This window comes from Talpa occidentalis, unplaced genomic scaffold (assembly GCF_014898055.3).
Source record: "Talpa occidentalis isolate TD23 unplaced genomic scaffold, MPIMG_talOcc4v2.1 talOcc4.17, whole genome shotgun sequence".
NCBI classification, from domain to species: Eukaryota; Metazoa; Chordata; class Mammalia; order Eulipotyphla; family Talpidae; genus Talpa; species Talpa occidentalis.
In genome coordinates, this window is record NW_023601754.1 from 47,240,745 (window position 1) to 47,266,519 (window position 25,775).

General features: G+C 54.7%; 1 protein-coding gene across 1 annotated transcript in view; it reads left to right on the forward strand.

Annotated features, from left to right (window-relative positions):
• MYH14 (myosin heavy chain 14) overlaps positions 1-25,775 on the forward strand; it is an 83,297-nt gene that overhangs the window by 26,836 nt on the left and 30,686 nt on the right. The window contains exons 11-25 of the mRNA XM_054697311.1: positions 6,341-6,436; positions 8,972-9,090; positions 10,236-10,388; positions 10,510-10,683; positions 11,268-11,441; positions 12,917-13,031; positions 16,544-16,731; positions 17,870-17,991; positions 18,912-18,981; positions 19,117-19,277; positions 20,240-20,348; positions 20,849-20,980; positions 21,561-21,767; positions 22,999-23,136; positions 25,342-25,465. Of these exons, the coding sequence (XP_054553286.1) occupies positions 6,341-6,436; positions 8,972-9,090; positions 10,236-10,388; positions 10,510-10,683; positions 11,268-11,441; positions 12,917-13,031; positions 16,544-16,731; positions 17,870-17,991; positions 18,912-18,981; positions 19,117-19,277; positions 20,240-20,348; positions 20,849-20,980; positions 21,561-21,767; positions 22,999-23,136; positions 25,342-25,465 (2,082 nt within the window). The remainder of the gene's footprint in view (positions 1-6,340; positions 6,437-8,971; positions 9,091-10,235; positions 10,389-10,509; positions 10,684-11,267; positions 11,442-12,916; positions 13,032-16,543; positions 16,732-17,869; positions 17,992-18,911; positions 18,982-19,116; positions 19,278-20,239; positions 20,349-20,848; positions 20,981-21,560; positions 21,768-22,998; positions 23,137-25,341; positions 25,466-25,775) is intronic.

Consider the following 25,775-nt stretch of genomic DNA (forward strand, 5'->3'; position numbering starts at 1 on the left):
GCCCTCAGTGTGAAACACTCAGCTCATCACCACATTTATCCTGCTTTGCTCCCCTCATGTTTTGCACTAGACAGTATGTGAGAGTTGCAATCTGCCTAGAACTGATTTGTACATAGCTGGAGAAAGATATATTTTGTTTCCCTAGGGAGAGCCACCCAGCCAAACCTGGTCGTACACTATTTAGTTATTCATTTATTTACATTAGAATATGCAGTTTCATAAACTCAGTTGACCACAGCACCATCCCGCCTTCCCACTTTTTTAAGTGAATTTAAAAAAAAAAGACATTTATTTATGCATCCAAGAGCTGGGGTACAGACCAGAGATGCAGGGGGGAGATGATTCACCAGAGACAGAGTGGGGAGCAGAACAGGGGGATCTACTGAAATACACTGCTGAGGGGAGCAGTGGGGAGACAGGAGAGGTCTGCTGCGCCATGTGGGTAGCTCCCTGGCTGGCTGGGGGTCAAGCTCATGCTGCAGAGGCTGCAAATAGCTTTATAGTGCTGTGCTTAACCCCTTGCGCAACCAGGACCCTTTTAAGTGAATTTTTAGGGACCATCTAGTGCTGTGTGACTTGAATTATGATGCGGTTGTTACCTGGAACAGTTGTCTTTTCAAATCATCCTGTGAGCTGAACTAGTTAAAACAATTAGCCTTTCTCAGACGACTATTTATCTTATTTCTTTGGGGACTGACATGACATTGGCTTCTCACATGATAAGGTACAGCCTTTGAGATATGCACAGCCTTAGGGAGAACTTCTGCCTCGCGTCTCCAAGGACACAGAGTATGTTGGGACAGGAACTGGGCTGCGCCCTTATGTTCCTTAGGTAAGAGCCGCCCAGCGCGCCATCCAGAGCCTTAAAACAGCAGAAATGGGTGGTCTGGCGCTTGAGGAGCTTGGAAAGCTGAGAGCAGGTGTGGGCAGGGCTGTGTGTCCACTCCCCAGCTCTCGCTGGCTTTCTGGCGCTTTCCAGGAGATCCTGGCGCTCCTGGCACCTCGGGTGGGCTGCTTTTGCGCTCACAGGGCGCTCTGCGCACCCCACCTCCACGTGGTGTCTCTGTACAAATTCCCCTTTATATAAGGTTGCGGGTGGGCCTCCCCAGTGGCACAGCGGTTGAGCGCTGGATTGCGAGGCTGCCCGCAGCCTCTGCAGCGCCAGTTCGATCCCCGGCTGCTCCCCGGCCACCGGAGGAGGCTCCCACATGGCGCGCAGACCTCTCCTGCCGCCCGCTGCTCCCCTCAGCAGTGTACTTCGGTCCTTCTGCCTGTTCTGCTCCCCGCTCTGGCTCTGGTGAATTCTCTCACCCTCCCGCGCTTCTGACTGTACCCAGTGCTTATATAAATAAATTAATTAATTAATCTTATATAAGGTTGCGGGGCATCTTGGATGAGAGGTCACCCCACCCCAGTATGACCTCATCTTAACTGAAATAATTACATCTGCCTTGTACCGCCACCAAATAAGGTCACAATCTAAGAACTCCTGGTAGTTAGGACTTCAACGTATTTTTTGGGGGGTAGTGTTGGGATTGGGGGGACACAACCTGTAGGGACCTAAAGTGGACCCACCAGCTGTTGGAGAAAGGCCTGGAAACAGCAGGGACCGGGAGGACAGGGTGTCATTCCCCTCTGATCTCTGGCGCCGCGGGAGGCCCGAGCTATTGTTGGCCAGGCAGCAGGATCCGGAGGGCAGAGCCGGGTGCCAGTTTGGCCGCCGAGGCCTCTGCAAACAGGTCATATTGACACAGGGTCTCCAGCCTCCTCACCCCACCCCCACCCTCGAGGTTGCCCAATCGCGTTTGCGCAACCTCGGGCTGCGGCCTCCCACGGGCTGTGCTCCCTGGCCGCTGGGGACGCTGGAGACGCTCTGAGGCTCCCGCCTGCACCCTCAGGTCCCGCCTGGCCTCCTGACACGTGTCACCTCAGGTCACCCTCCCAACGGCCCCTGCTGCAGGCCCAACTTTTGCAATTCCAAAAACAAAAAGTTTGAAGGGACAGATGCTTCGGTGACGTAATCTGAATCCAGAAAAGATCATACTAGGGAAACCAGGTCTCCCCACCGCCCCCAGCCCTGGGGTCCCACCCCTGAGCGCCCCATCTAGAAATATTTCAGACTGGTCGGGTGAGACACGTTATTTTCCTATAAAAGGAGACATTCTCTTGCCCCAGGGCGGGCTCCACCTCCGCAGGCGGCGCTTGCCATCCCAGATCTGAAGTCACCCGCCCAGCTACCTGCCAGCTCCGCGGGCTCAGACTGCCCCTGGAGCTTGGAACGGAGGCGGGCCCCTAACTGACAAAGGCCATTTTAAAGGCTAGCGGGAAACCTCAAGGCTGACTTGGGGAATGAACCCTCCCTGTTTTGTCAAGGACGACAACGACTATGGCTTGGGGGGAGGAACCTCATTGATCCATCTTTGAGGGGGCGTCCTGCTGCCCTGTCCCTCACCTCCCGGTATTTCCAGAGCTGTCTTCCTGGCCCCTCCCAGTACCCTCCGGGCTCCCCAAAGTCACCCTGTGCCACCACTAATCCGCTTTAGTTTTGCGCTGCTTCATACAGTCATTCCGTCAACCCAGAACGCTGCAGGCACTGGGGGAAAGTGGGGGGGTGCAGGTGTGCCTCGGAGTCCTGGTGCCTTGCAGGGGCTGGGGGTTGAAGGGGGACAAACTTGGAGGAGGCATGGCTTGGCCCATGGGGGCGGTCTGGCAGGAGAGGATGGTGGGGGAACAGCTTCCAGGTGGCATACTGCAGCCAGTTGGAGTTTGGGGGACCAGGGACTGGAGGGGGTGGGTGGAGCTTCAGCGGCATCAGATCCCAGAAGTAGTGAAGATGGTGGGAGGAATTCTTCCCTGGTCAGGCCATCCAAAGTTCTTTTCTGAAAGCATTTATAGAGCGCTTACTGTATGCAGCATGCGTGCCGACGAGTAAGAGACGCGCACTTTCCGCAAAGGCTGGGATCCGAGTGGGGGAGGAAAATTCTGTCTTTGGGGACTGTCCCCAACCCTTTCTGATGTGCTGTTCTTGGGTGAGGATACAGGTCCGCACACCTCGCTGTGGCACAGCCGGGCTCCTGGCCCCTAGTGTGTCCACTCTGTGCAGCGCATCCCTGGAAGCCGCCGCCTTCCTAACCCTGGCTCCTTCCCCACAATCGCGCCTGCAGCCCAGGTCCCTGGAGCCACCTCTGCTCTCGGGACCCTTGCGGCCTTCAGAGCAGGGCCTCCTGACGCTGTTTTCACCTTGTTGTGGGTTTTGGCTTTTATTTGGTATTAAACTTTTATTTTGCATGATTTGATTGACGGAAAAGCTCCTCCCCACAAGGCTCCCCACTGCTAATAATTGGCCACCCTTGCTTTCTTCCTGGCCTGTCTCTCTGATTATTTGTTGGGAGCCACTGGACAGGCTCCCAACCTGTGTCTCACACACACACTCACACATACACACACACACACAAACACACACGCACTCACACAGCACTCTCCCAGGTCCACACCCCTGTGCATTCAGATCCTCTCATGTCTTTCCTCCCCTGGAACATTTTGTTCCTCAGGCTTTATTGCCCGTGACCTTGGCACTTCGGAGATGACAGATCAGTTGTTTCCTCTTAAACTTGGGTGTATTTCCTGGCGGTCCCATTCAGGTTAGGCATTTTGGTCAGAGATGTGCCACACGGGTACCTCCCCGAGCCCCCTTTTTCTAAGTAACTTGTGTGTGGAGTGAGATGGGGTGTAAGTGCTGTAGTGTGTGCAGGCGCTAAGCCCCAGCTTAGCTGGGGGGCGGGGGCTCTGCTGGGGGCCCCATCTGGTATCAGCAGCACCAAGAAGCCCAGCCGAGGGACCCCCCTCCTGTCACCAGCACCCCACCCCACCTCACCCCACTAGCAACGCAGGAATGTAGCCTGAGCTGGCATCTGAGCCAAGCCCAACGGACTTTGGTTCCCTTTCGTGTCTGGCTTCCTCCCCCGAGTCCCGTGATTGTGAAATTGCGCAGGGTCAGTGGGGGGCCAGGAGGAGGCTTCTGAGGGGCTGGCCCCACCCCCGTGTTCACTTTGTAAAAAAATTGTCGAGCTGGATGAGCGTGAATTATGCCAATTATGATAAACTCAGTGATCTTGGGCCTGTTGGTGATTCAGAGGTGCCTCGGTTTCCCCATCTGTTAAGTGGGCATTTTCTCCCTTGCCCAGCTGTAAAAGGTTACTGCAGGACTGCCCCATCGGGTTGTTACAAAAGGTTAAGACATATCATAGCTTCTGGAACAGGATCTGGCACAGATAGTTCACCTCTCTCTCTAGTGAAAACAAATCAGTATCCATTTCAATCCAAAAATGGTGAAAACTTTCCTGGAACCAACAGTTGATGAGGTTATTAGGCGACTGCACTGCCCCACAGCACCCCAAGAAAGCGGGAGATGCAAACCCAGGCTGATGAAGGCTGGTGTGAGGTGAGCTGAGGGTCGCGTGGGAGTCATGCAGGAGATGGCCGTTCATTGTGGAGCAGAAGGGTGTCTGCCCCCCTTCCCCACCTCCCAGTCTTGGTGACACCAGCAGCACCCCGCTTTGGAGGGTGTCCCCGCTATTATGCCTGCAGTTCTAGGAACAGACTAGGAGTTCCTGAGATGTCCGCTAGGGGGCAGCCTTGTCCACACATGACAGGTTTGTTTTGTTTTTTTTTTTAAAGATTTATTTATTTTTTATTTATTTATACAAGCACTGGGTACAGTCGGAAGCGCGGGAGGGTGAGAGAATTCACCAGAGCCAGAGCGGGGAGCAGAGCAGGCAGAAGGACCGAAGGACACTGCTGAGGGGAGCAGCGGGCGGCAGGAGAGGTCTGCGCGCCATGCGGGACCCTCCTCCGGTGGCCGGGGAGCAGCCGGGGATCGAACCGGCGCCGCAGAGGCTGCAGGCAGCTTCGCAACCCAGCGCTCAACCGCTGCGCCACCGGGGAGGCCCCACATGACAGGTTTTTAACAGTCCCCTTCTTATTGGAAATTTCTGCATTTGCAAATTTATACGTAACCCCCAAATCAGCACTGCTGGGCTTTCCTGGTCATTGAAATCATACATAGAGGGGGGAAATTTTGGAGTTGAGTTGCTGAAGCATCCGCCGGTGTTCCTAAGTGCAGAGAGGCCGGGTCAAGCTCACGCAGGTGCGGGTTCCAGCCCCGGGCAAAGTGAGCTCAGAGTGTCTTAAATACATGTGCCGTAGATAAAGCGTCTTTAATGAGAACAAGGGACCGTGTTGATCAGTTGATGAAAATATTGAGCCCCGGAGCTTGAAGGAATCAGACCCGGTAGCTTCCCAGGAGCAGTAATTCATATTCACTAATTCTGGTTGGAGACGACTCAGGAGCACAGGACCATGATAACAAGAACCCTCCATCCTTTGTGTTTTCTGCCTTTTCTAAATACACAGTGGATCGCCAGACACTATTCTGCACCTCACGCTTTTCACCTGAGATTTCAGAGATCTGTCCTCATCACTGTAGACTTTCCTCGCTTCCCTGAGTCCTTTGGAATCTTATATGCACCCCCTATAAGTGAACCCCGTGAGCAGAGCTACATGGCGGTGAGGTGAACCTCAGAGACAAACACAACAAGTGACTTACCGGCCCTGGGCTTCTGCCTCGCCCCAGGGCTCGAGTGCTGACGAGGCAGAGGGGTGAGGTTTTGTTGAGATAACATTAGTTTACAACATCAGTGGCCCCTCTACTTCTCTCCCCCTTCCTTCCTCTCTGGCACCCTCCCATTCTGTTGCCAATTTCCAAGAGTCTGTGTTGGTTTTATTTGTTCATTTGCTTGGTTTGATTTTGCTTTCTTTTTTAAAAAATTTTTTCAGATTTAGTTTTATTTATTTATGCATACAAGCACTGGGGTGTAGGCCAGAGGTGGGGGGGGGGTGAGAGGATTCACCTAAGACAGCGTGGGGAGCAGAACAGGCGGCTGCACTGAAATACACTGCTGAGGGGAGCAGCGGGGAGACAGGAGAGGTCTGCTGTGCCCTGTGGGTCATCTCCCTGGCGGGGGATCGAACTTGTGCCACAGTGGCTGCCAACAGCTTGATAGTACTGAGACTCTAACCCCCACGCCACCAGCGAGGCCCTGATTTTGCTTTCTATTCCACAACTGAGTGAAATCATCTCCTGACTTAATTCACTGAGCACCATCCCTTCCTGTTCTATCTACATTGTCACAAATGACAAGACCTCCTCTTTGCTTATGACTGAATGGTATTCCATCGCATAGTTATACCTCACCTTTTTGACCACTCATTTAAAGCTCGGAGGGGTGGGTTTGGGCCGCCTGGGGGGCTGGGGTGCCACGTGACTCTCCCTCCTCCCTAGCCATGCTGCGGATGATCTCTGCTGTGCTCCAGTTTGGCAACATCGGCATCAAGAGTGAAAGGAACACCGACCAGGCCTCCATGCCTGACAACACAGGTACTGCTCCCTGGCCTGCCCCTGCGCCCCCTGAATTCCTTGCTCCACATACAGCACCCCACTACATCCACCCCGCCCAGACTTCCTCCCACTCCCGGGCCATCCTGATTGCCTGTCCTTGCCTTGCTGGGTCTTCTGTCACCTTCCACTCTCTTCCTCATTGTAAAACCATCTGAGCCCTGCTGAATATTTGAATGCCCCCAGCTTCATCCCAGCTCCCTGGGGAGAGCAGCCCGCCCCCTGCCCTGGGTTCTCTGCATGGCTTGCCTTCCCAGAGCAGGTTTCATCCCTTTTTATCAAAATGTAACTAAGTGACTCTGTCTCTTTCTTATTGTAAAATCATACAAGCTGGATGGCGAAAAATCTGGCAAGACAGAAAAGCATAAAGGCAGGGGAAATTACCCGTAATCATACTCCTGAGGGGTAATTACCTCGAACATTGGGGGGTATTTGTCTCTGGCTTTGTTCTGCATCTGTACTGGTGTGGGGAGCATTGGCACAGGAATGGCAGCCTACTTCCCACCGCCTTCCCTCCTGTCCTGATTACTAAATCCTGTGGACTCATTTTGCAGGAGGTACAGAAAATAGGAAGGAAAGAAGCACCCCCACACCTGTGATGCTGTTGATCAGAAGCATCACCTGTACAAGTGGGGGCGCCATTCACACACCCAGTGGGTGGGCTGTGCACACTGATTTGTTCACTTGATTTGCAAAATTGGGATCAGACCTTACCAAAGGCTTTGATACCTGCTCTTGTCCCTTAATGCACCGGGGATACCTTTTCAAGGTCATGAACTAGAACTCTACCAGGTTTTGGCATCTGGGCTCTGTGGGGAGAGCCCTGATGTCAGTATCACTGGCCTAGGGAATCTTGGCTATTTCATTGTCTGCATTTGCAAAAATGAATCAGAAAAGCAGTTGGGGGGGGGGCCAAAGTGCGACATCCCATAAAACCACCCCATGGCTAGTGGGTAGCTGTTTCTTCAAGTCACTGTTTGTTTTTTAAGGATTTATTTGTTTATGCATACAAGAACTGGGGTGTGAACCAGAGGTGTGGGGGGTGAGAGGATTCACCAGAGTGAGCGGGGAGCAGAGCAGGCAGATCTACTGAAATCCACTGCTGAGGGAAGCAGCAGGGAGACAGGAGAGGTCTGCTGCTCCATGTGGGTTGCTCCCTGGCCAGCCAGGGATTGAACTCATGCTGCAGTGGCTGGCCATAGCTTGATAGCACTGTCTAAAACCCCTGAGCCACCAGGAGGCCCAAGTCACTATTGTTTTTAGTTCTCCAACCCTCCCCACAGATGGCAAGAGCACTGCGGAAGGATTAGAGACTGCGATTGCAGGGGTCTTCCCCACACACAAAAAAGGGAAAATTGAAATCCTCATCACCTCCCCTTGCAGAAATGACCTCTGTTGACAAGCTGGTGTGTTTCCGCCTCCATGTTTTCCTTTTCTGCTGGAGCAGAGTGTTTGGAGTAACTGTTTTCCATTACTGAAGTGTTAGATGCTTGGAAACATTTCTGAATTTTCATTTTAATTCAGAGTGGAAAGAGAAACACACCTGCCACGGCTCCACCCCTCACTCTCCAGCAAAAACATCTGTTAACATTTTGGCATCAGGGCATTTTTTTTCTATGCAGATTTTTTTTTTTGCCTACACAGATAAGATGTGTGCTTCCTATGCCTGAGGGTTTTTTTCCTTTCGGTGGACTGCAAGCTTTGTTCTATTTTATTTGATATTTCCAAACATAGCCCTCCCCACCCCCCCCTGCTTTTTCTTATAAACATTTCCCAACTTGTAGAAAAGCCGAGGATTTCTTTGGAAACACGTCATGTTTCCACATTTGCTGAATGGTTCCATTGCCTGATGGCGGTTCCATTCTAGACTTTGTACTTTTGCTGTAGTTGCACAGCAAGTTGTTTGCTTGCTTTTTCCTCTTTTCTGCAATGCAGAGGAGCAATGCATTTTTAAATATTTCTTTTGAGCTTGGCCACCACAATGAAACCTAATTCCAATAGCTCCCCCCTTCCAATATTTTATTACACCGCTTTTAACATGCAAACATTTAAAACCTACAAGAAAAAAAAAAGGCAAGAAGAAAATAGAAAGAATTTTACAGTAAATAATCAACTACCAACACCTAGATTTGACCATGAACGTCTCACTACACTTGCTTTTTGGGGTATCTCCCTAGCTTCCCCCGCCATACAGTCACACGTTTCAAAGTTGCAGGCACTGAGGCAGCTTCTCACACACTGGCGTCCCGTCTTTGCTGGCAGTTCTTTCACATTTGGAGTGAAGCCTACTACCGTGAGATGCACACACTTGAAATTTAGCACATAAAGGGTCCCACAGCCTGGACCCCAAGTCTTTATGCCAGCTCGGGTTCTCAGCAGAGCTGCCGGGCCGGGAATCACGCTTTGGGAACCTGTAATGGGCTCTTGGGGAAGGCCGCGGGGCGTCTGTTCCACCTGCGGGGGGCGTGGCCCTCGCCCCTTCCCGGTGCTCATGGGGTCTCCTGCTCTTGCCCTCAGCCGCGCAGAAGCTCTGCCGCCTCCTGGGACTGGGGGTGACGGATTTCTCCCGGGCCCTGCTCACCCCTCGCATCAAAGTCGGCCGAGACTACGTGCAGAAAGCGCAGACCAAGGAGCAGGTGGGCCAGGCTGGGGGTGGGTGGCCAAGAGAAGGGGTGGGCGCCACGGTCCTGGGACCTTAAAGAGCTGAAGCTGGTACCCACCTCATGCCCTAATCCCACTCCCAACTCCCCAGCCTCCTTCCCATCCCATATTCACTCAACAAACCTTTGCTGACCCTGCCTGCTTCCAGTTCTGGTCTAGGTGCTTGCTGCGTATAAAAGCAGTCTTTTTTTTTAAAGATTTATTTATTTATGCATACAAGAGCTGGGGTACAGGCCACAGATGTGGGGGGTGAGAGGATTCACCAGAGACAGAGTGTGGGACAAAACAGGCAGATTGACTGAAATACACTGCTGAGGGGAGCAGCAGGCGAGTCAGGAGAGGTCTGCTGTGCCATGTGGGTCAGCTCCCTGGCCGGCCGGGCATCAAACTCGTGCTGCAAGGGCTGAGGATTGCTTCATAGTGCAGTGCTTAGCTCCTGCGCCACCAAGGAGGCCCTAAAGCTGTCTTGGAAACGAAGACCATGCCCTCATGGAGCTCAGGCGCTAGCAGGGAAACATTTTTTTAAAATACAGAAAGAAAAGGAGGAAGAACCATGAAGGAAGGGGTCAGGAGGAGCAGGAAAGTCCTCTCTGAGGAGGTGATATTTTGAGCTGAGACCTAGATTTCAACGCAGAGGGAACAGCACGTGTAAAGACCCTGTGACTGAAACAAGCTTGGAGAGTTAGGAACATTCAGGAGGCCGGTGAAGCTAGAGGATGGCAGAAGCTATAATCAGAAGACGTGGGAAAGGGATAGATAATACAGGGTCTTAGGTATCACAGCAAGGAGGTGAGTTTTATTTAGAGTGCAGCGGGAAGCCAGTGAGGCACTCTTTTTTCTTTTTTAAACTAGGGAAGGACTTGGTTCAGTTTCCTTTATAAAGATCCTGTTGTCTACTGTATGGAGAATTCGGGGGGTGGGGGGACAGTCAGAACAGGGAAGGCTGGGGAAGCTGCTTCCAGGCAAAAGACAATGATGGCTCAGACCGGGGTGAAAGAATTAATGAAGTGATGTGTCCTGAGCACTTCACAGGAAGCCTGGCGTACAGTCAGGCTACAGTAATGGTTGACTGTTATCGAGGAACCAAAAGAACATCCCCACTGTGTGCCCTGCCCTGCAGGCTGACTTTGCGCTGGAGGCTCTGGCCAAGGCCACCTACGAGCGCCTCTTCCGCTGGCTGGTCCTGCGCCTCAACCGTGCTCTGGACCGCAGCCCCCGCCAAGGGGCCTCCTTCCTGGGCATCCTGGACATCGCTGGCTTCGAGATCTTCCAGGTCTGTGCTCTGGGCTGGGCCCGGGGCCTGAAAGGGCTCCTTTCCCTGGGCCTGTCCTCTCTCTGGGGCCCTGTCTTCCCTGGGACCAGTCCCCACGCTCACGTGTCCCTTCGCCCCGCAGCTGAACTCCTTCGAGCAGCTGTGCATCAACTACACCAACGAGAAGCTGCAGCAACTCTTCAACCACACCATGTTCGTGCTGGAACAGGAGGAATACCAGCGTGAGGGCATCCCCTGGACCTTCCTCGACTTCGGCCTCGACCTGCAGCCCTGCATCGACCTCATCGAGCGGCCGGTGAGCCCTGAGCCCCCTCCCCTCAACCCCGCCCGGGTCCATGACCAGGGTCCCACTTCTCACTCCTGGCTCCGGCCTCCTTGTCCAGTCAGTGGGCACCGTCACCACCTGCCTCACCGACCTGATAACGAGCTGACTGTGCTGGCCACAGGGCTGCTCAATTCACAGGGCCAGTGGGCAGTTCTCACGCTCAGTTGTATGTCCATGTGTCACTTTAGAAGAACTCAAATTAGGGGCCTCCCTGGAGGCGCAGGGGTTAAAGACTCAGTGCTATCAAGCTGTCTGCCAGCCACTGCAGCATGAGTTCAATCCCCGGCCAGGGAGCTACCCACATGGTGCAGCAGACTCTCCTGTCTCCCCGCTGCTCCCCTCAGCAGTGTATTTCAGTAGATCTGCCTGTTCTGCTCCCCACTCTGTCTCTGGTGCATCCTTTTACTCCCCCACACCTCTGGCTTACACCCCAGTTCTTCTATGCATAAAATAAATAAATCTTAAAAAAAAAAACAAAACAAAACTCAAATTAGCAGGAACCTCTGTTTGATATTTGAGGTCTGACTTTGTCTCTCCCTGCTGTGGGTAATCAGGCCAACCCCCCAGGACTTCTGGCCCTGCTGGACGAGGAATGCTGGTTCCCAAAGGCCACAGACAAGTCCTTCGTGGAGAAGGTGGCCCAGGAGCAGGGCGGTCACCCCAAGTTCCAGCGGCCCAGGCAGCTGCGGGATCAGGCCGACTTCAGCGTCCTGCACTATGCAGGCAAGGTAGGGGACTTGGGCCAGCCTTGGGGGAAGTGGGGACCAGGTGGCTACACATGGCAGGGAAAACAGGGATTCCCCTGCAAGGAACAAAGCAGCCAGGCAGGGTCCAGGAAAGCAGAAGGAGGAGTGAGGATATTGTTTGATGAAGTCAGTAAAGGCTGTTTCAAGGTGGGAACATTGGCAGTGGGTTTTGAAGGATGGATAAGAGTTCATCAGTAGCACAATGTACCTTTTATTCACTCATTCAGCTAACTCATACCTCTTGTGTGCTTTTCCCTGTGCTGAGCACAGCTGGGGACAGAGTCAGACGTGGTTTCTTTCCTCACCAAGTTGTTATCTGGGAAAGAGACAAAAACAGACCGTTAGGATATAAGATTGGTGCTTTAACAGGGGCAACTAAGGGCCGTGTCAAACCCAAAGGAGGAATCCCCAGAGGGGAATGCTTCATCTGATACCTCAATCGAGGGTCAGGAAACATTTTCTGTAAAATGCCAGATGGTAAATAATGTCAGCTTTGTTGGCTAAGTCACATGCCTCACAAATACTCAGTTTGGCCACTGAGGCACCAAAGCACCCAGCACTGACTCCACGGTGAATATATAAATGACGGCTGTCGCACTGCAGAAATGGGCTAAGGCTCCTCTCTAAATGCCCCAGTTGACCATTTAATGAAGTTTTTGCAAATATGAAACAACAGCCTGTGACTAGCTCACCATCTCTGCAAATAGTTTGAGACTAGATTGAGTTATATTTGAATAAAAAAATAAATGAAGACTATTCCAATAAAATATTATATACAAAAAGAGGTGGCAGGTAGATTTGGCCTGTGAGTGGCAGTTTGCCAATGCCTGGTTTCACTGGTGGGTGACAGGTAGCCAGGATCGGGTGAGCGCTGGGAAGGGCTCTCCAGGCAGAGGGAACAGCATACATGAAGGCTAGGGGGCAGTAGTCCCTCATATTCTGTGCCAGCACCTAGTTTTCACTTCCCATACATTTTCAAACACCCCCCTGCACCCAGCCCTGTGCTGGGCTACTAGTCAGACCCAACTCCGGCTCCAGGGAGCCTCCATCCAGAGGGGACCATGTGTAGAGAATTGTGCTGGGCAAGACATGATTCAAGCAGGATTTGAGGACTTGGAAGGAGGCGGCCATGTGACATTGCACGATGAGGGCATCCCCTGCATCAGGAACGGCAGGGGAAATAAGCTTGCGTGTTTGAGACACAGTGAGGAGGCCAGTGTGGCTGAACTTGAGTGAATAGTAGGTCCTGGAGGCGGTGGGGGGGTTGGGGGCGGGCAGGTAAGTGGAAAAACCCACTGGGCCTAGGATGGCGGAGGGTGCAGTTCAGGACGTGGACACAAGGTGGCACCAACGCGCTCTCATCCTAAGTGCCCTGGAGCTTCTGGGAGACTCCGTGGATAACCTGGGGGACCTGGTGAACCCGCAAGTTCCCCATCCTCCTGTCTGGTTTCACTCAGGTTGACTACAAGGCCAATGAGTGGCTGATGAAAAACATGGACCCTCTGAATGACAGCGTCGCCACCCTGCTTCACCAGAGCACTGACAGACTCACTGCAGAGATCTGGAAGGATGGTGAGCCTCAGGCCTGCCGGGGAGCTCCGGGGTCCCCTCCCAGCCCACCGTGGAGCACCTCATTTAGAAGGCTGAGTTCTGAACCTGCGTCGTCTGCGCAGATGCAGAGCTGGCGTGGCAGCCCACACTTTTAAAATAGTGCTCCTGATTTGCGATTGATCCATTGATCCATTGATCACTTGATTGCTCTCTGAAGCCAGCAGCATGCTTTTGTGTGATAAAACATCCCTTACTCAGCAACAAGACACAGACGGCCGCTGTGCACTGGCTTGGAGATACCAGCCTCCACCATCTGGCCAGAAAAAGTGCTGAGTTTATGAGTCCAAGAGATGAGGGTGTTATTGCAGATGATGGAGCTTCCTCATGGAAGCTGAGCTTCAGCTGAAAACAAATTAATGAGATCAGAAGGTCTGGAAAGGGTGGGTTTTTGCACGTTCATCACCTTTCAGGCTTAGCCTTCTTACATAGTGTGCTTTGAGGCCCTGGGGACGAAGGAAGGAGCATAAGGCCAGTTGTTCAATTTTCCTGCTCCCACAAGGCCATTCATTGTATCAAATTAACACTGTAGGAGGTGTGGGCAGAAAGGCCTCTTTGGTGGGGCTTTTCTGCAGCCTTGTCTGCTGCCCGCTGTCTTCAGAGAAGGCTGGTTTGAGAGCTGATTTGATAAAACTGGCAGAATCTACATCTTCTTCCCCGCCCCCCGCCCCCAACTCCAAGGCTCTGGAACTTGGTTTGCCTTAGTCTGTTTCTGAAGTGAGGAGCGTGCTTGCAGGATCACCAGCCCATGCAATCAGACAAGAGAACAAGATAAGCCAGGTGAGTTCCCAAAAGGAACTCAGAACAAAAAGGCCTCGATGTTGTGACCCGATTTTAGAAAGAGGAATCGGATGTTTGTGCCTCCTATTGCTTGCAGGAGGTGGATTGAAAAGCAGCGTTTGAAGTTTGACAGAACCAGATTCTGCTTTGAGAATCATCTCCTTCAAAATCTCCACTCCCCCAACTTCTTTAAAACCTGTGCCCCATTTGTGGACACATGATGCCCTCTACTAATCCCTCACATACCCCCCTAATATGTGCCTGCTTCTCAAAGAGTTCCAGGAGAGAAAGTGGAAGCTGCCTGGAATAGTGTTCCTTCCTTCATAATTCTGAATAAAACAAGTTCCAAGGCTGGCCCAGACTCAAGGGGACATAGGTCCCAGGGAGGTGAGAGTAGCAAGGGCCATTTCAACATCCATTATCTGCCCTTGTGGCCAACACAACAAGCTGCCTAAGAGCATCAAGTGAGTCCTTGAGCTTCCTGGTAGCCAAAGCAAAAAGGGATATCTAATAAAACAGATACAAATTCAAGCTCTTTGGAGAGAGATCTGTTTTCCCCTGACACTAATCCTCACTGAGGACATTTGGGTGAACCAGATGGTCTCCCTGGCTTTCAAAGTTCGTAGTCAACAGTGGGTTTTTCCCTCCTGCTTTGCCCTGTGCTGTTGACTAACACCCTGTCTCCTCTTTTTTTCTTCCTGCCACCTTCTCCCCCTCCTCGCTTCTCATGCTGCTCCTTTGCATTCCTCCTGCCATTTGCCACCTCCCCCATCTGTCCTCATCCCCCCAGAACATGGGGGCTTCCAGCAGTTCCCTTTCCTTGGCTCCTTCCCACCATCACCCCCAGGATCTTCAGGGAGGCGCAGCTCTGCCATTGCTCCGTCAGGGGGTGGGTGTTGCTGTGCGTCAACGGGTGAGCTTTGCTGGGCGAGGAGGGTGGGCTTGGGTCCCAGTGACGGGACCCTGGCTTTGACCCACGTCCCCTGCTCCACGTGGAGATCTCCTGCGCTTCTTCCTCCTCGTTGTCGGCCTCCAGACTGTTTCCTTCTAACTGAACTGTAGGTGAGAGTACGTACAATGGGATACCCCAACTGGCACTTATTGAGCACCTACTGTACGCCGCGGGCCGTGGGAAGCCCTTTTACGATTATTAGTGCATAGGCTCCCCTGAGCGAACCCTAGTGAAGCAGGTGTTAGGACTAGCACCCGCATTATACAGAGGAGGAAACCGAAGCACAGAGAGGTGAGGTCACTTGCCTGAGATCACACAGCCGGCAGGGGTGAGAATGGCAGAGCTGGGACTTGAACCCAAGACATTGGCTCCCAGAGCCTCTAAGAATTGGATCAATGATCTTTCTCACTTTGATGATAGTGGGGTGTGGCTGGGGGGAGAGTTGAACTTGGGGCGGGGAATGTGAGGCCCCCCACATATCAGCCCCCCAACCTCCAGGTCCTCCCCTGGTGGATTATCTGGTTGAGCCCCGACAACCTGTGGTTGGGGACTGCAGAGCAGCAGATCCACCCCCCCACCCCTCCCAGCTGTGGGTACCTGAGAAACCTGCGATTTGGTACGATTTGGTGGATAGACCCCAAGACCCAGGCGTGGGTAGTTCTGGAGCACTGAAGTGGTGCCTCAGATGCCAACAGAAAAGGCAGGGCTACCCGGAAATCAGGGCTTCCTGGGAGATGCTGGCTGTGGCCCTGACTTCAAATACTGCGCCTGGAAGCCAGGCTTGCTCATATTTTGAACGTGCCGCTGATTCGGGCTCCCCCAGACACAGCCGCTGCGTGGTCAGGACCGTCTTTCCCTCTCTGGGCTGGTTTCCTCGCCTGCAAAGCGGGGCGTTCTCACCGGCCCCTCGGTGTGCCAGGAGGGTGCATCGCCTGGAGCCAGGCCGAGCAGGCGCGGGGCGGGCGTTGGCTGCGGCCTCCTCCACTGCCCATTAGGGGAACAGAAAAGTGAGCGGGGGCTCGGAGGGCCCCAAGAAAGTGGAAGCTGCAAGGAACAGTGTTACCCCCTTCACAGATCTCAAGGGGACAAGTCACCAGGGTCGACGAGTCCGAGGGAGGAAGGGACCAGGGACCAGGGGAGGGGCCGGGGGGATGAAGAGAGAATCTCTGAAAGTTACTTTTTCAAGCTGCGGCTGCAGGTCCACGAAGACGTGCAGAACAAGGGAGGTTCGGGAAGAGCCGGTGGAATCCCCCATAGTTGGGTGCTGGTGCTTGCAGCGGGAGCCGGGAGAGGATTCGTGCAGCAGGAGAACCCCACACCTTTTCACTGAATCTCAGTTCTTGTCTCATTCACTCTTGATTAGTGGGAGCCCATGGGGGGAAAAAATTCCAGCTTTCTGTCTCACGATTCATCAGGTGGCCGTCTTGACAACAAATGTCCGTTTTAGACGAGAGTCCAGTTGGAAGAGAAAGGGCGTATCATTTATGGGGGGGAATGAGCAGGAGGGGCCCGAGATGGGGGCTCGAGATGGGGGCACACTGCCCGGGTCGCGCCCTGGGTCTTGCGTTTCTCCGCTGGGCGCCTGGCCGGTCTTCCACCTTCCCGCGCCTCAGTGTGCCCGTCTGTGTGATGGTTACACAAGGTTTCCCTGCGTGAAGAGCCAGGCCCGCTCACTGGCCCGCCCAGCCCCTCCACCTGACCCCTGACCTCTGCCTCTCTCTACACCTGTTTCTTCTTCCCACAGTGGAGGGCATCGTGGGGCTGGAGCAGGTGAGCAGCCTGGGGGATGGCCCTCCCGGAGGCCGCCCCCGCCGGGGCATGTTCCGCACAGTGGGGCAGCTCTACAAGGAGTCCCTGAGCCGCCTCATGGCCACGCTCAGCAACACCAACCCCAGCTTCGTGCGCTGTATCGTCCCCAACCACGAGAAGAGGGTGAGTGTCCGCGCGGGCGCGGGGCAGCCCTGGTAGCCGGTCCAGACTGGGTCACGGGACTTGAGAGAGCAGCTTCCCTTCCCAGATTCGGTGCCCTTTTAGGAGAATTCCTTCATTTACAGGACTTGCACTGATTGAGCACCTACTAAGTGCAGCTCCTCGGACTACTCTAGGGAGAAAAGCAAAGTCAACCCCTATTCTCAAGGACCTCACAGCTTCCGAGGGAGCACAAACATTAACTAGCCACCCCACGTGAGCATCCAGTTGAATTTGTAGGTGGTTTTGTATCACATAAGGTTGGATCGGGTCAGTGAAGTCCCAGAAGTCTCCCCAGAGAACGCTGCAGGGTGTATGGTATTCTAGGCTGCAGACAGCTTGTGCAAAGGCCCGGTGGTAGCTGAGAGCATGGCAGGTACTGGGATGGAAAGGCGGCCACGGGCCTGGGCATGTTACCTAGTGCGGGAAGACCCAGCCTGGCTTCCCAGGCCACCGAAAGTTTTTCTAGTTGAGAAAATCAGAGAATGGACCCCATAGAGTGGGGTCAATGCGGGCAGAAAAGGAAGCCACAAAGTTAGGTGCTGGAAGGAGACGTACACTGTCCTCAGCAGGAGGGGCTGTGGTTGCTGGGCTGGTGGCTCCGCGTGTGTGTGTGTGCACGCGTGTGTCTGCTTTCCTACATCTGCAAATTGAGTTTAGTGGGTGGTGTGCAAGAACATGATGTTGCCCAGCTGGGACGCCGTATTAGCCTCAGCCGCTCCTCCGTGGAGCGTGGGGCCTAGCGTGTGAGGTCTGGCTGCGGGGGCGCTCGATGGCATCAGCTGTCTCTCCAGGACCTCAGTCAACAGAGCTGGCGCAGTCACCACACCCGTGCACACACACATGTGCACAAGTGCGCATGCGTTGACCTCCATATTTATTTCTATTGGAATCTTTATATATTGAAGACCATGAGTTCGCCGCATGTCAAGCCCAGTCCATCATCACGGAGTTCATCCTAGCTTCTCCCAGTAAACAAATGTATAACTTGTTTGCCATGGCGAGTCAGGCACCTGGCCCGCTAGCATAAGGCATGTTACCTCGTCCTCTCTGCCCCTCCATGTGGCCGCCGCTGACTCCAGTCCCCCCCCCACCCTTGCAGGCTGGGAAGCTGGAGCCGAAGCTGGTGCTGGACCAGCTGCGCTGCAACGGGGTGCTGGAGGGCATCCGCATCTGTCGCCAGGGCTTCCCCAACCGCATCCTCTTCCAGGAGTTCAGGCAGCGGTGAGTGGCGCCATGGGGAGGGGCTCAGGTTTGGCCTGGGTGCCAGCCTGGCGGGCACACCGGGCAAGTCCCTTAGGATTGCGGAGTCACGACTTCTCTGAGCTGTGGGAGCAGGGTGGGGCAGCGCTGTGCTCGGCCGAGAGGGCGAAGAGCGCTTGGCTGCCATCAGCCCGATAGCGCGGCTCGAACTGACGCCCTGTGGGTTCGCGTCCACGGATTCCAGCAAGCGCGCATCTTGATCGGCTGAGTGGCAGGTACAGAGCCTGCTGCAAGTCACATGGGGATGGTGAGGGTCCCCTGGACCCCGCCCAGGTGTTCAAGGGTAAGTGTAGAAGAGGATAGAACAGGAACTGTCGAGCGTAAGCAGCAAGTATGGTAAATGTTTTAACAAAAATTATGCTTCGCGTAAGTTGCATTTAGGAGCGAGTCCGCCGAGATGTGCTATGCCGGGCTGAGGTCCAGGGAAGGGGCAAGCGACAGACCCTGAGGACGCATGTGTACTGACGGGAATATATGGATTCTTTTTTAAGATTTATTTATTTTTATACAAGAACCCGGGTACAGGCCAGAGGCACGGGAGGGTGAGAGGATTCACCAGACAGAGCGGGGAGCAGAACAGGCAGATTGACTGAAATCCACTGCTGAGGGGAGCAGTGGGGAGGCAGGAGAGGTCTGCTGCGCCATGTGGGAATCTCCCCGGCCGGCCGTGAATCGAACCCACGCTGCAGAGGCTGTGGACAGCTTCATAGTACTGAGATTTAACCCCTTGTGCCACCAGGGAGCCCTCCTTTTTCTTCTTTTGGATACTGTCACCGTCTTATTGGTACTCGTGGCTCTGAGCCCTGGCCTGGCTGTGGCCTGGCTGTGGCAGGGGCCCGGTGATGGCTTGCTCTGATTCCCCATCCCTCCTGCCACTGCAGATATGAGATCCTGACGCCCAATGCCATTCCCAAGGGCTTCATGGACGGGAAGCAGGCCTGCGAGAAGATGGTGAGTGTGAGGCGGGGCCGGGCAGAGGCGGGGTGCGGGCCAGGGTTGTGTGCATGTGCGTATGTATGTCCCAGGAGGGGAGGAGAGACCTCTGCCTCATTGCACCCCTTATCATCCATCCCCGAATCCTCACAGATCCAGGCCCTGGAACTGGATCCCAACCTCTACCGCGTGGGACAGAGCAAAATCTTTTTCCGGGCGGGGGTGCTGGCCCAGTTGGAAGAGGAGCGAGACCTGAAGGTCACAGACATCATCGTGTCCTTCCAGGCAGCTGCTCGGGGGTACCTGGCTCGCAGGTGGGCCCCCGGACTGGCTCTCTAGGGTCCTGCTGACCGAGGCTGGGGCAGAGAGGGCAGACCAGATGGCCCAGGATGCTAGACGAGAGATGTCCCAGCCGTCAGGCCTCCAAGATGGTAAAAGACGTCAGACATGAGATGGAGCTCCCTGACGCCTTAGCTTGTTGGTTCTCCAGCCCTGCGGCCACCCTATGCCAGGCAGGCCATGTCCAGGGTCTCAGTGAAGAGCTTCAGTCAGTCATTTGACGGCCGTCCTGGTTGTCTGGATCAGAGGTTACCAGGATGCATGACTGGCAGTGATAAAACAGCTTTGCCCAAAAAGTTTTGGGCAAACTGATGAGGGTGCCAGGCCCTCCGGGACTCCTCTCTAGGAAGGGACACACCTGGACACTAACTGTCCTTTGATGGGGGTGGTGGAAATCCAGTGGGAGTCCTGCTGCAGACCAGGATGCCCCCCAGGCCACCCTCCAGGTCTCACTCGATGACCATGTAGATGTAGGAGGATGGAAAGTTCTCCCTGTGCAGAGGCCCGGGGATGGATGTGAGAGCTGGAAACATTGCAGGAATGCAGGAGCTCTGTCAGAAAGTGCCCTTCCTCCTAGGAACTGGCCCAGAGGAAAGATCTGAGAGGCGAGGGCTCCCCAAATATCAGGCTGAGGGCGAGGACCTTGTCCATGAACACTGGGGGGCCACAGGAGGGCTTTGAGCGGGGCCTGGGGGGAAGGGTCAGCTCTGGGTGTCAAATGAGCCGTCTGGTCACCTGTCAGGAGTGGACTGGAGGGGAGAGAGTGGAGGCTGGGAGGCTGGGGTGAGGGTCTGGGGATGGGGGTGCGGAAAGGAGATCTGAACTGAGGGGCTGTGGGGACAGAGTGGAGGGCAGGACTGCTGGGTGCTGCACTTGTTGCTAAGGGGACAGGCCTGCAGGGGTCTCCCCTCTCCCACGTGCCTGTCTCCCCACCCAGAGCCTTCCAGAGGCGGCAGCAACAGCAGAGCGCGCTGAGGGTGATGCAGCGGAACTGTGCAGCTTACCTCAAGCTGAGAAACTGGCAGTGGTGGCGCCTGTTCACCAAGGTGAGGGCACCTGGGGAGGTGACAGGCCTTCAGGGCCAGGTCTGCTTGGGTCGGTGTTTCCCTCTGTGTGAACCTTGTTTTTCTGCATCTGCAAAACGGGACTGCTCGACCCAACCTTTGTTAGCCAGGACTCTTCAGGGAACAAGTGGCTGAAAGTCTGCCTTAAACCCCAGCTTCAGGTACAGCTGGATCCAGGACAGAGCTGCAGGTCCAGAAGACCCCTTCCCCCATTCAGTGGGTCTCTTCCAAGCAGGTTCACTTAGCAAAGGAGCACGGTGCTAATCTCTGATCATTCTAGGCTCATTCGTTCATTCCGAAAACGCAGCGAGGTCGGGGCTATTGTGTCCATTTTATAGACGAGGGCACCGGTGTGCCCGCCCCAGGTCACTGGAGGAGTCGGGCAGGACCCCTGGCGTTGGAGCCGGCAGTGTGAGCTCTACGCTCCTGGTCAGGGGACCTTCCACCACGGGCGTCTTCCACCATCCTTCCCCTCGCTCCAGGTGAAGCCACTGCTGCAGGTGACCCGGCAGGACGAGGTGCTACAGGCGCGGGCTCAGGAGCTGCAGAAAGTGCAGGAGCTGCAGCAGCAGAGCGCCCGGGAAGTGAGCGAGCTCCAGATGCGCTTGACACAGGTGCGGGGCAGGGTCTGGTGTGGGCGGGGCCTGGCTGCACCGAACAGGGTGGAGCCATTGGGCGGAGTGGGGTTTGGCTGACCTGGATGTGCCCTAGGCAGGACTGTGGGGGTGAAAGTGTAGAGTTGGGGTGCACTGGGGTTCAGTAAGGGCTGAAACTATGTGATGTGGTTGAGCCATGCTGTGCAGGTAGAGGGACGCTGGGGCTATAGCCAGGGTTTGGGGGTGCAGCTGGGGTCTGCTGAGTAAGATGCTCAGGGGTCTGGGCTCCAGGACCCGGCAGGGGTCCAGCTACTTTGTAGGAGACACTGGAGCTGGGAGGAAGCTGGACAGAGTCCACTGGGAGAGGAGGAAGCCAGGGCCTGTTGAGGTCCGGATGGAATCCGGGTGGAGGGCGAACTTTGGGGCCAAATGGGCTGTGGAAGGTGAGGAGGTGAGGTCTGGGGGCACCATGTCTCCTGTCCCCCAGACCTCAAAGGGCAAGACAAATGAGGGGGCAGGAGGGACCTGGTGCTCCCCAGGGCCCTCCTCGGAGCACTGCCTGCTCACCTCTGACCTCCCCCCCCCCACCGAACCCCAGCTAGAGGAGGAGCGCGCCCGCCTGACAGACCAACTGCGAGCAGAAGCAGAGCTGTGCGCGGAGGCCGAGGAGACCCGGGGGCGGTTGGCGGCCCGAAAGCAGGAGCTGGAAGTGGTGGTGGCGGAGCTGGAGGCCCGCATGGGGGAGGAGGAAGAGTGCAGCCGCCAGCTGCAAACTGAGAAGAGGCGACTGCAGCAGCATATACAGGTCTGGCCCCCACATGCCTGCAGCCACTGCCCCCCACTTCTCTCTCCCCCATCCTGCTTTGCTCCTGTAAATAACGCCCATTTGGGCAAAGAGTGTGCAGAAAACTCAGCTCCAAGTGGCTGAAGCCAACGGGTATTTTTCTTTGGTTGCAATCATGCCTAAGCTCCAGAAATCAACCGTCAGGTATGGCTGGATCCAGGTGCTGAAGCGATAGCCCCAGCCTCTGAGTCTCCTGGCACCATTTGCTGCTATGCCGCCACATTCGTGGGCCCCTCAACATCCAGTGTGTGTCCTATGAAACTTCTCCATCAGATGTTAAATTTTGATGGGACAGACAGTCACTTTCTTGGAAACTATGACTTTAAGCAAAGTAACACATAACTAGACCGATTTTCCGGTCTAGTTATAAACGAACGGCTATAAACATGCCTACAGCAGACTTTTGGTCACAAAACATCACCCAACTTCTAAATAAAGATCCCAAACACGTCCAATATAAAACTATCATCATAGAGCCATTCATTCATTTTCCAACTTATTCCAGTTAAGTGGGGGCGGGAGGCCGAGGCTTATGCTGGCAGCCCAGGTCACAAGGAAGGAGCGGACTGTGGACTGGACAACTTTCCACGGAAGGTCGTATCAAGCCCATTCCCACCCTCAACATGCACATCTCTGAGGTGAGGGAGGAAACCAGAGTTTTCAGAAAAAACCCACGCAGGCCTGGGAAGAACAGGCAGCCTTCAGGCACAGCGGCCCCAGCTGTGAATTAATATTTTTAATCAACATTATAATGAAATGTGATGGGCTTGGGGGGCTGTGGTTGGCCGTTGGAGGCCCCCCCAGTGTTCCCAGGAGTCAACGCAGCAGGTATTATTCCACCTGAATGTCCGGTCTTACTTGAGCCTGGTCACTCCCAGAATGGACAGTGCCCGCCTATAGCCTGTATGTATTTATTATGTTATTAACAATATGTTTCCTGTTTATAATCTTCACATACATCAACACAGTTTCTGCCAGGACAGTTTTGTGTGCCTCCCTGCTACCTGGCATACACATGGCACTCAATAAATGCTTGCTGAGCAAATGAACGAAACAGGAAAGGCCAGCGAGGGCTTGAGCCTTCCCAGCCAGTATGGAGCTGCCTGAGCCGCAGCCTTGGGGGTCCCTGAAGATCCTCCCCAACCCCACCCTCCTCCCCAGCCCCTGAGTCCTCCCTCTCCCCCCCCCCCAGGAGCTGGAAACCCACCTGGAGGCTGAAGAGGGTGCTCGGCAGAAGCTGCAGCTGGAGAAGGTGACCACGGAGGCCAAGATGAAGAAATACCAGGAAGACCTGGTCCTCTTGGAAGATCAGAACGCCAAGCTGAGCAAGGTGGGTGCCAGGGCGGGGATGCGGGAGCGTGGGGCTCTCTGCGTCTGCTCCCAGCCTGCTAGGCCCCTGGGGCCTCCCTTTAAACTTTCTCTCTCCCTGCCTCCCTCGGCTACACCTACAATCAAGCAGGTACTTATTGGGCAACTCCTGTGTGTCTGCCTCACCAGACACCCCAGAGGGGAGTGGCTGGAAACAGCCATGGTCCCAGGCTAGGTTGCACCTCTGGCTGCCCGGTGGTTCTCCCAGGTCTGGTGGCTGGGGGCTGCCATCTCTGCCACCTCTGTGGGGCTTCAGTCCCCACCTGGGAGCTCGGGCTCTGAGAAGGGGAAGCGGGAGTAAACTGGCCCCTGGATGGCTTAAACCCGGAAATGACGCTGCGTCACTTCCCCTGAATGCTGGCAATCAGCTGTGGGGAGTTTCTCTAAAAGGCCAGGTGGGAAATATTTGAGGCTTGGGGGCCATGCATCCAGCCTGTGATCCAATGAAACTTTATTTACAAGAACAACTGGGGACCACATTTGGTCTGCAGGCCGTGGTTTGCAGCCCCCTGAGCTGACAGTGGTCACAGTTAGCCCAGAGTCAAGAGGACATGCATGGACATGGTGGAAAAGCTGGTGCCCTCTTTAGTTTGCTGCAGATAGGACCGGACTAGGCTCAGGATATGACACAGAACTAACTAGAAAGCCACTTATGCCACTTCCAGGGAGTGGTGGAAAGGGACACTAGATGAGGTGCCCCCAAAAAAACATTACCACGCACTGTCACTTAGTTATCAACTGTCAGAAAAGAACAGAACCAGAAAGGGAGATGGCCTGATCTGTTCTGGAGGTGTTTGGGGGAAGATTTCCGTGAGGATCGACGCCTGAGTTGAGAGAACAAGGATGCAGAGGGGTTTTCTGGAATATTCCTTGGCGCAGTGGCCAGGAAGAGAGAGAGCAGGGGTGTTGGAGGGTTTGGAAAGAAAGCTGGGATGCCCAGGGGTGAGGGTGGGGGGGTCCAGAGTGCTGCCTGTCCCCACCCACTGCCTCAGTGGCTTCTGAGAAGCCCTGGTGGGGGCCAGAGTTTCTGAAACGCTGGCGTGCACACGAACCGTGGGTGGAAGCTCTGAGGATGCAGAGTCTAATCCAGCAGGTGTAGGGTACAGCCTGAGGTCTGGATGCTGGTGCTGTGGGCCCGCAGACCAGGTTTTGAGCAGGAATCCAGACCTCCCCCATGATGAGGATGTTTGGTGTGGTGTGGTTTACACTGTCACTTTCAATACACTGAGGCAGCTGAGAGATAAGTGAGTGTACACAGGTCTCCAGACTGGGGGCTCGAGCCAGGGAACAGTGTCCAGAGAGCTCTGGGAGAGCTGTCTGAATCCTGAGCTTCTGCAGGAAAATTTTATACATGGCAAGGAAAACATTGTACATTTTCTTTTTAATTTTTTATACATTTTTTAAAAGATTTATTTATGCATACAAGAGCTTGGGAACAGGCCAGAGGTGCAGTGGGTGAGAGGATTCATCACAGACGGTGGGGGCAGAGCAGGCAGATATACTGAAATACACTGCTGAAAGGAGCAGCGGGTGAGACCGGAGAGGTCTGCTGCGTCATGTGGGTCAGTGCCCTGGCCGGGGATCGAACTTGTGCTGCAGTGGCTGGTGATTGCTTCTTGGTGCTGACACTTAACCCCTTGCGCCACCAGGGAGACCCTCATTGTACATTTTCAAGGAATCTTACAGACAAAATCTGGGGACGGGTCACTGTAGCTGTCTGATGTCTGTGCCTTGAGGGAGACAAGGAGGGGGCTGACATTAGGCCTATGTGTGTGCAGCCTTATCTTCTCAGCACTGGGAGTTTCACTTGCCCAGAAACGACTTTGTTGTTGTTCACGCAGTTTCTCCACCCACCCAGTCCAGTGTGTCTGGGCGTGCTGGTTTGCACCCCTTCATGAGCCCAGAGAGAGGGGTACCCTTTCCTTTGTTGCTTTTAGTTTATAGCAGCCAATGGCTTAATGAACCGCAGCGTGCAGCAGTCAGGTGAGGGACACACGGCTGGTGCTGCTTCAAGTAACGGGATTCTCAGCACAGTGGGGGCAGCTACAGACCCCCCCAGAGAGTGGGAGAAGGGAGGAAAGGGGCTGAGAGCAGGAGGGTGGAGACCGGCAGACACAGGTAGAATGACCCCTGGCCTGACTCCTGACCCCCCACGTCCCCCCTGCAGGAGCGGAAGCTGCTGGAGGAGCGTCTGTCGGAGTTTTCATCCCAGGCGGCTGAAGAGGAGGAGAAGATCAAGAGCCTCAATAAACTGCGGCTCAAATATGAGGCCACAATCGCAGACATGGAGGGTGAGCATGTGGGGAAGGCAGCCCCCCCGACACACACACAGGGCATCCCTAGGGCTTCCGTCAAATCTGCTAAATGGGGCCAGGAATGGCCGACCAGGCATGTGGGCCCCCAGCTCGCCTGTGCTGCTTCTGTCCCTGCAACCGGTGCTCTCACTCTGTGCTCAGTGCCTGTCCGGCCTGCGGCTGCAGACGCACGTCTCTCCATCCCTTGCTGTTGACTGGTGTCAGCAACAGAGGGACGAGAGCGCTGGAGGAGGCGGGAGATGGGGGTGGGGGGACCGGGCAGGGCTGACAGGAGGGCTGGGAGCAG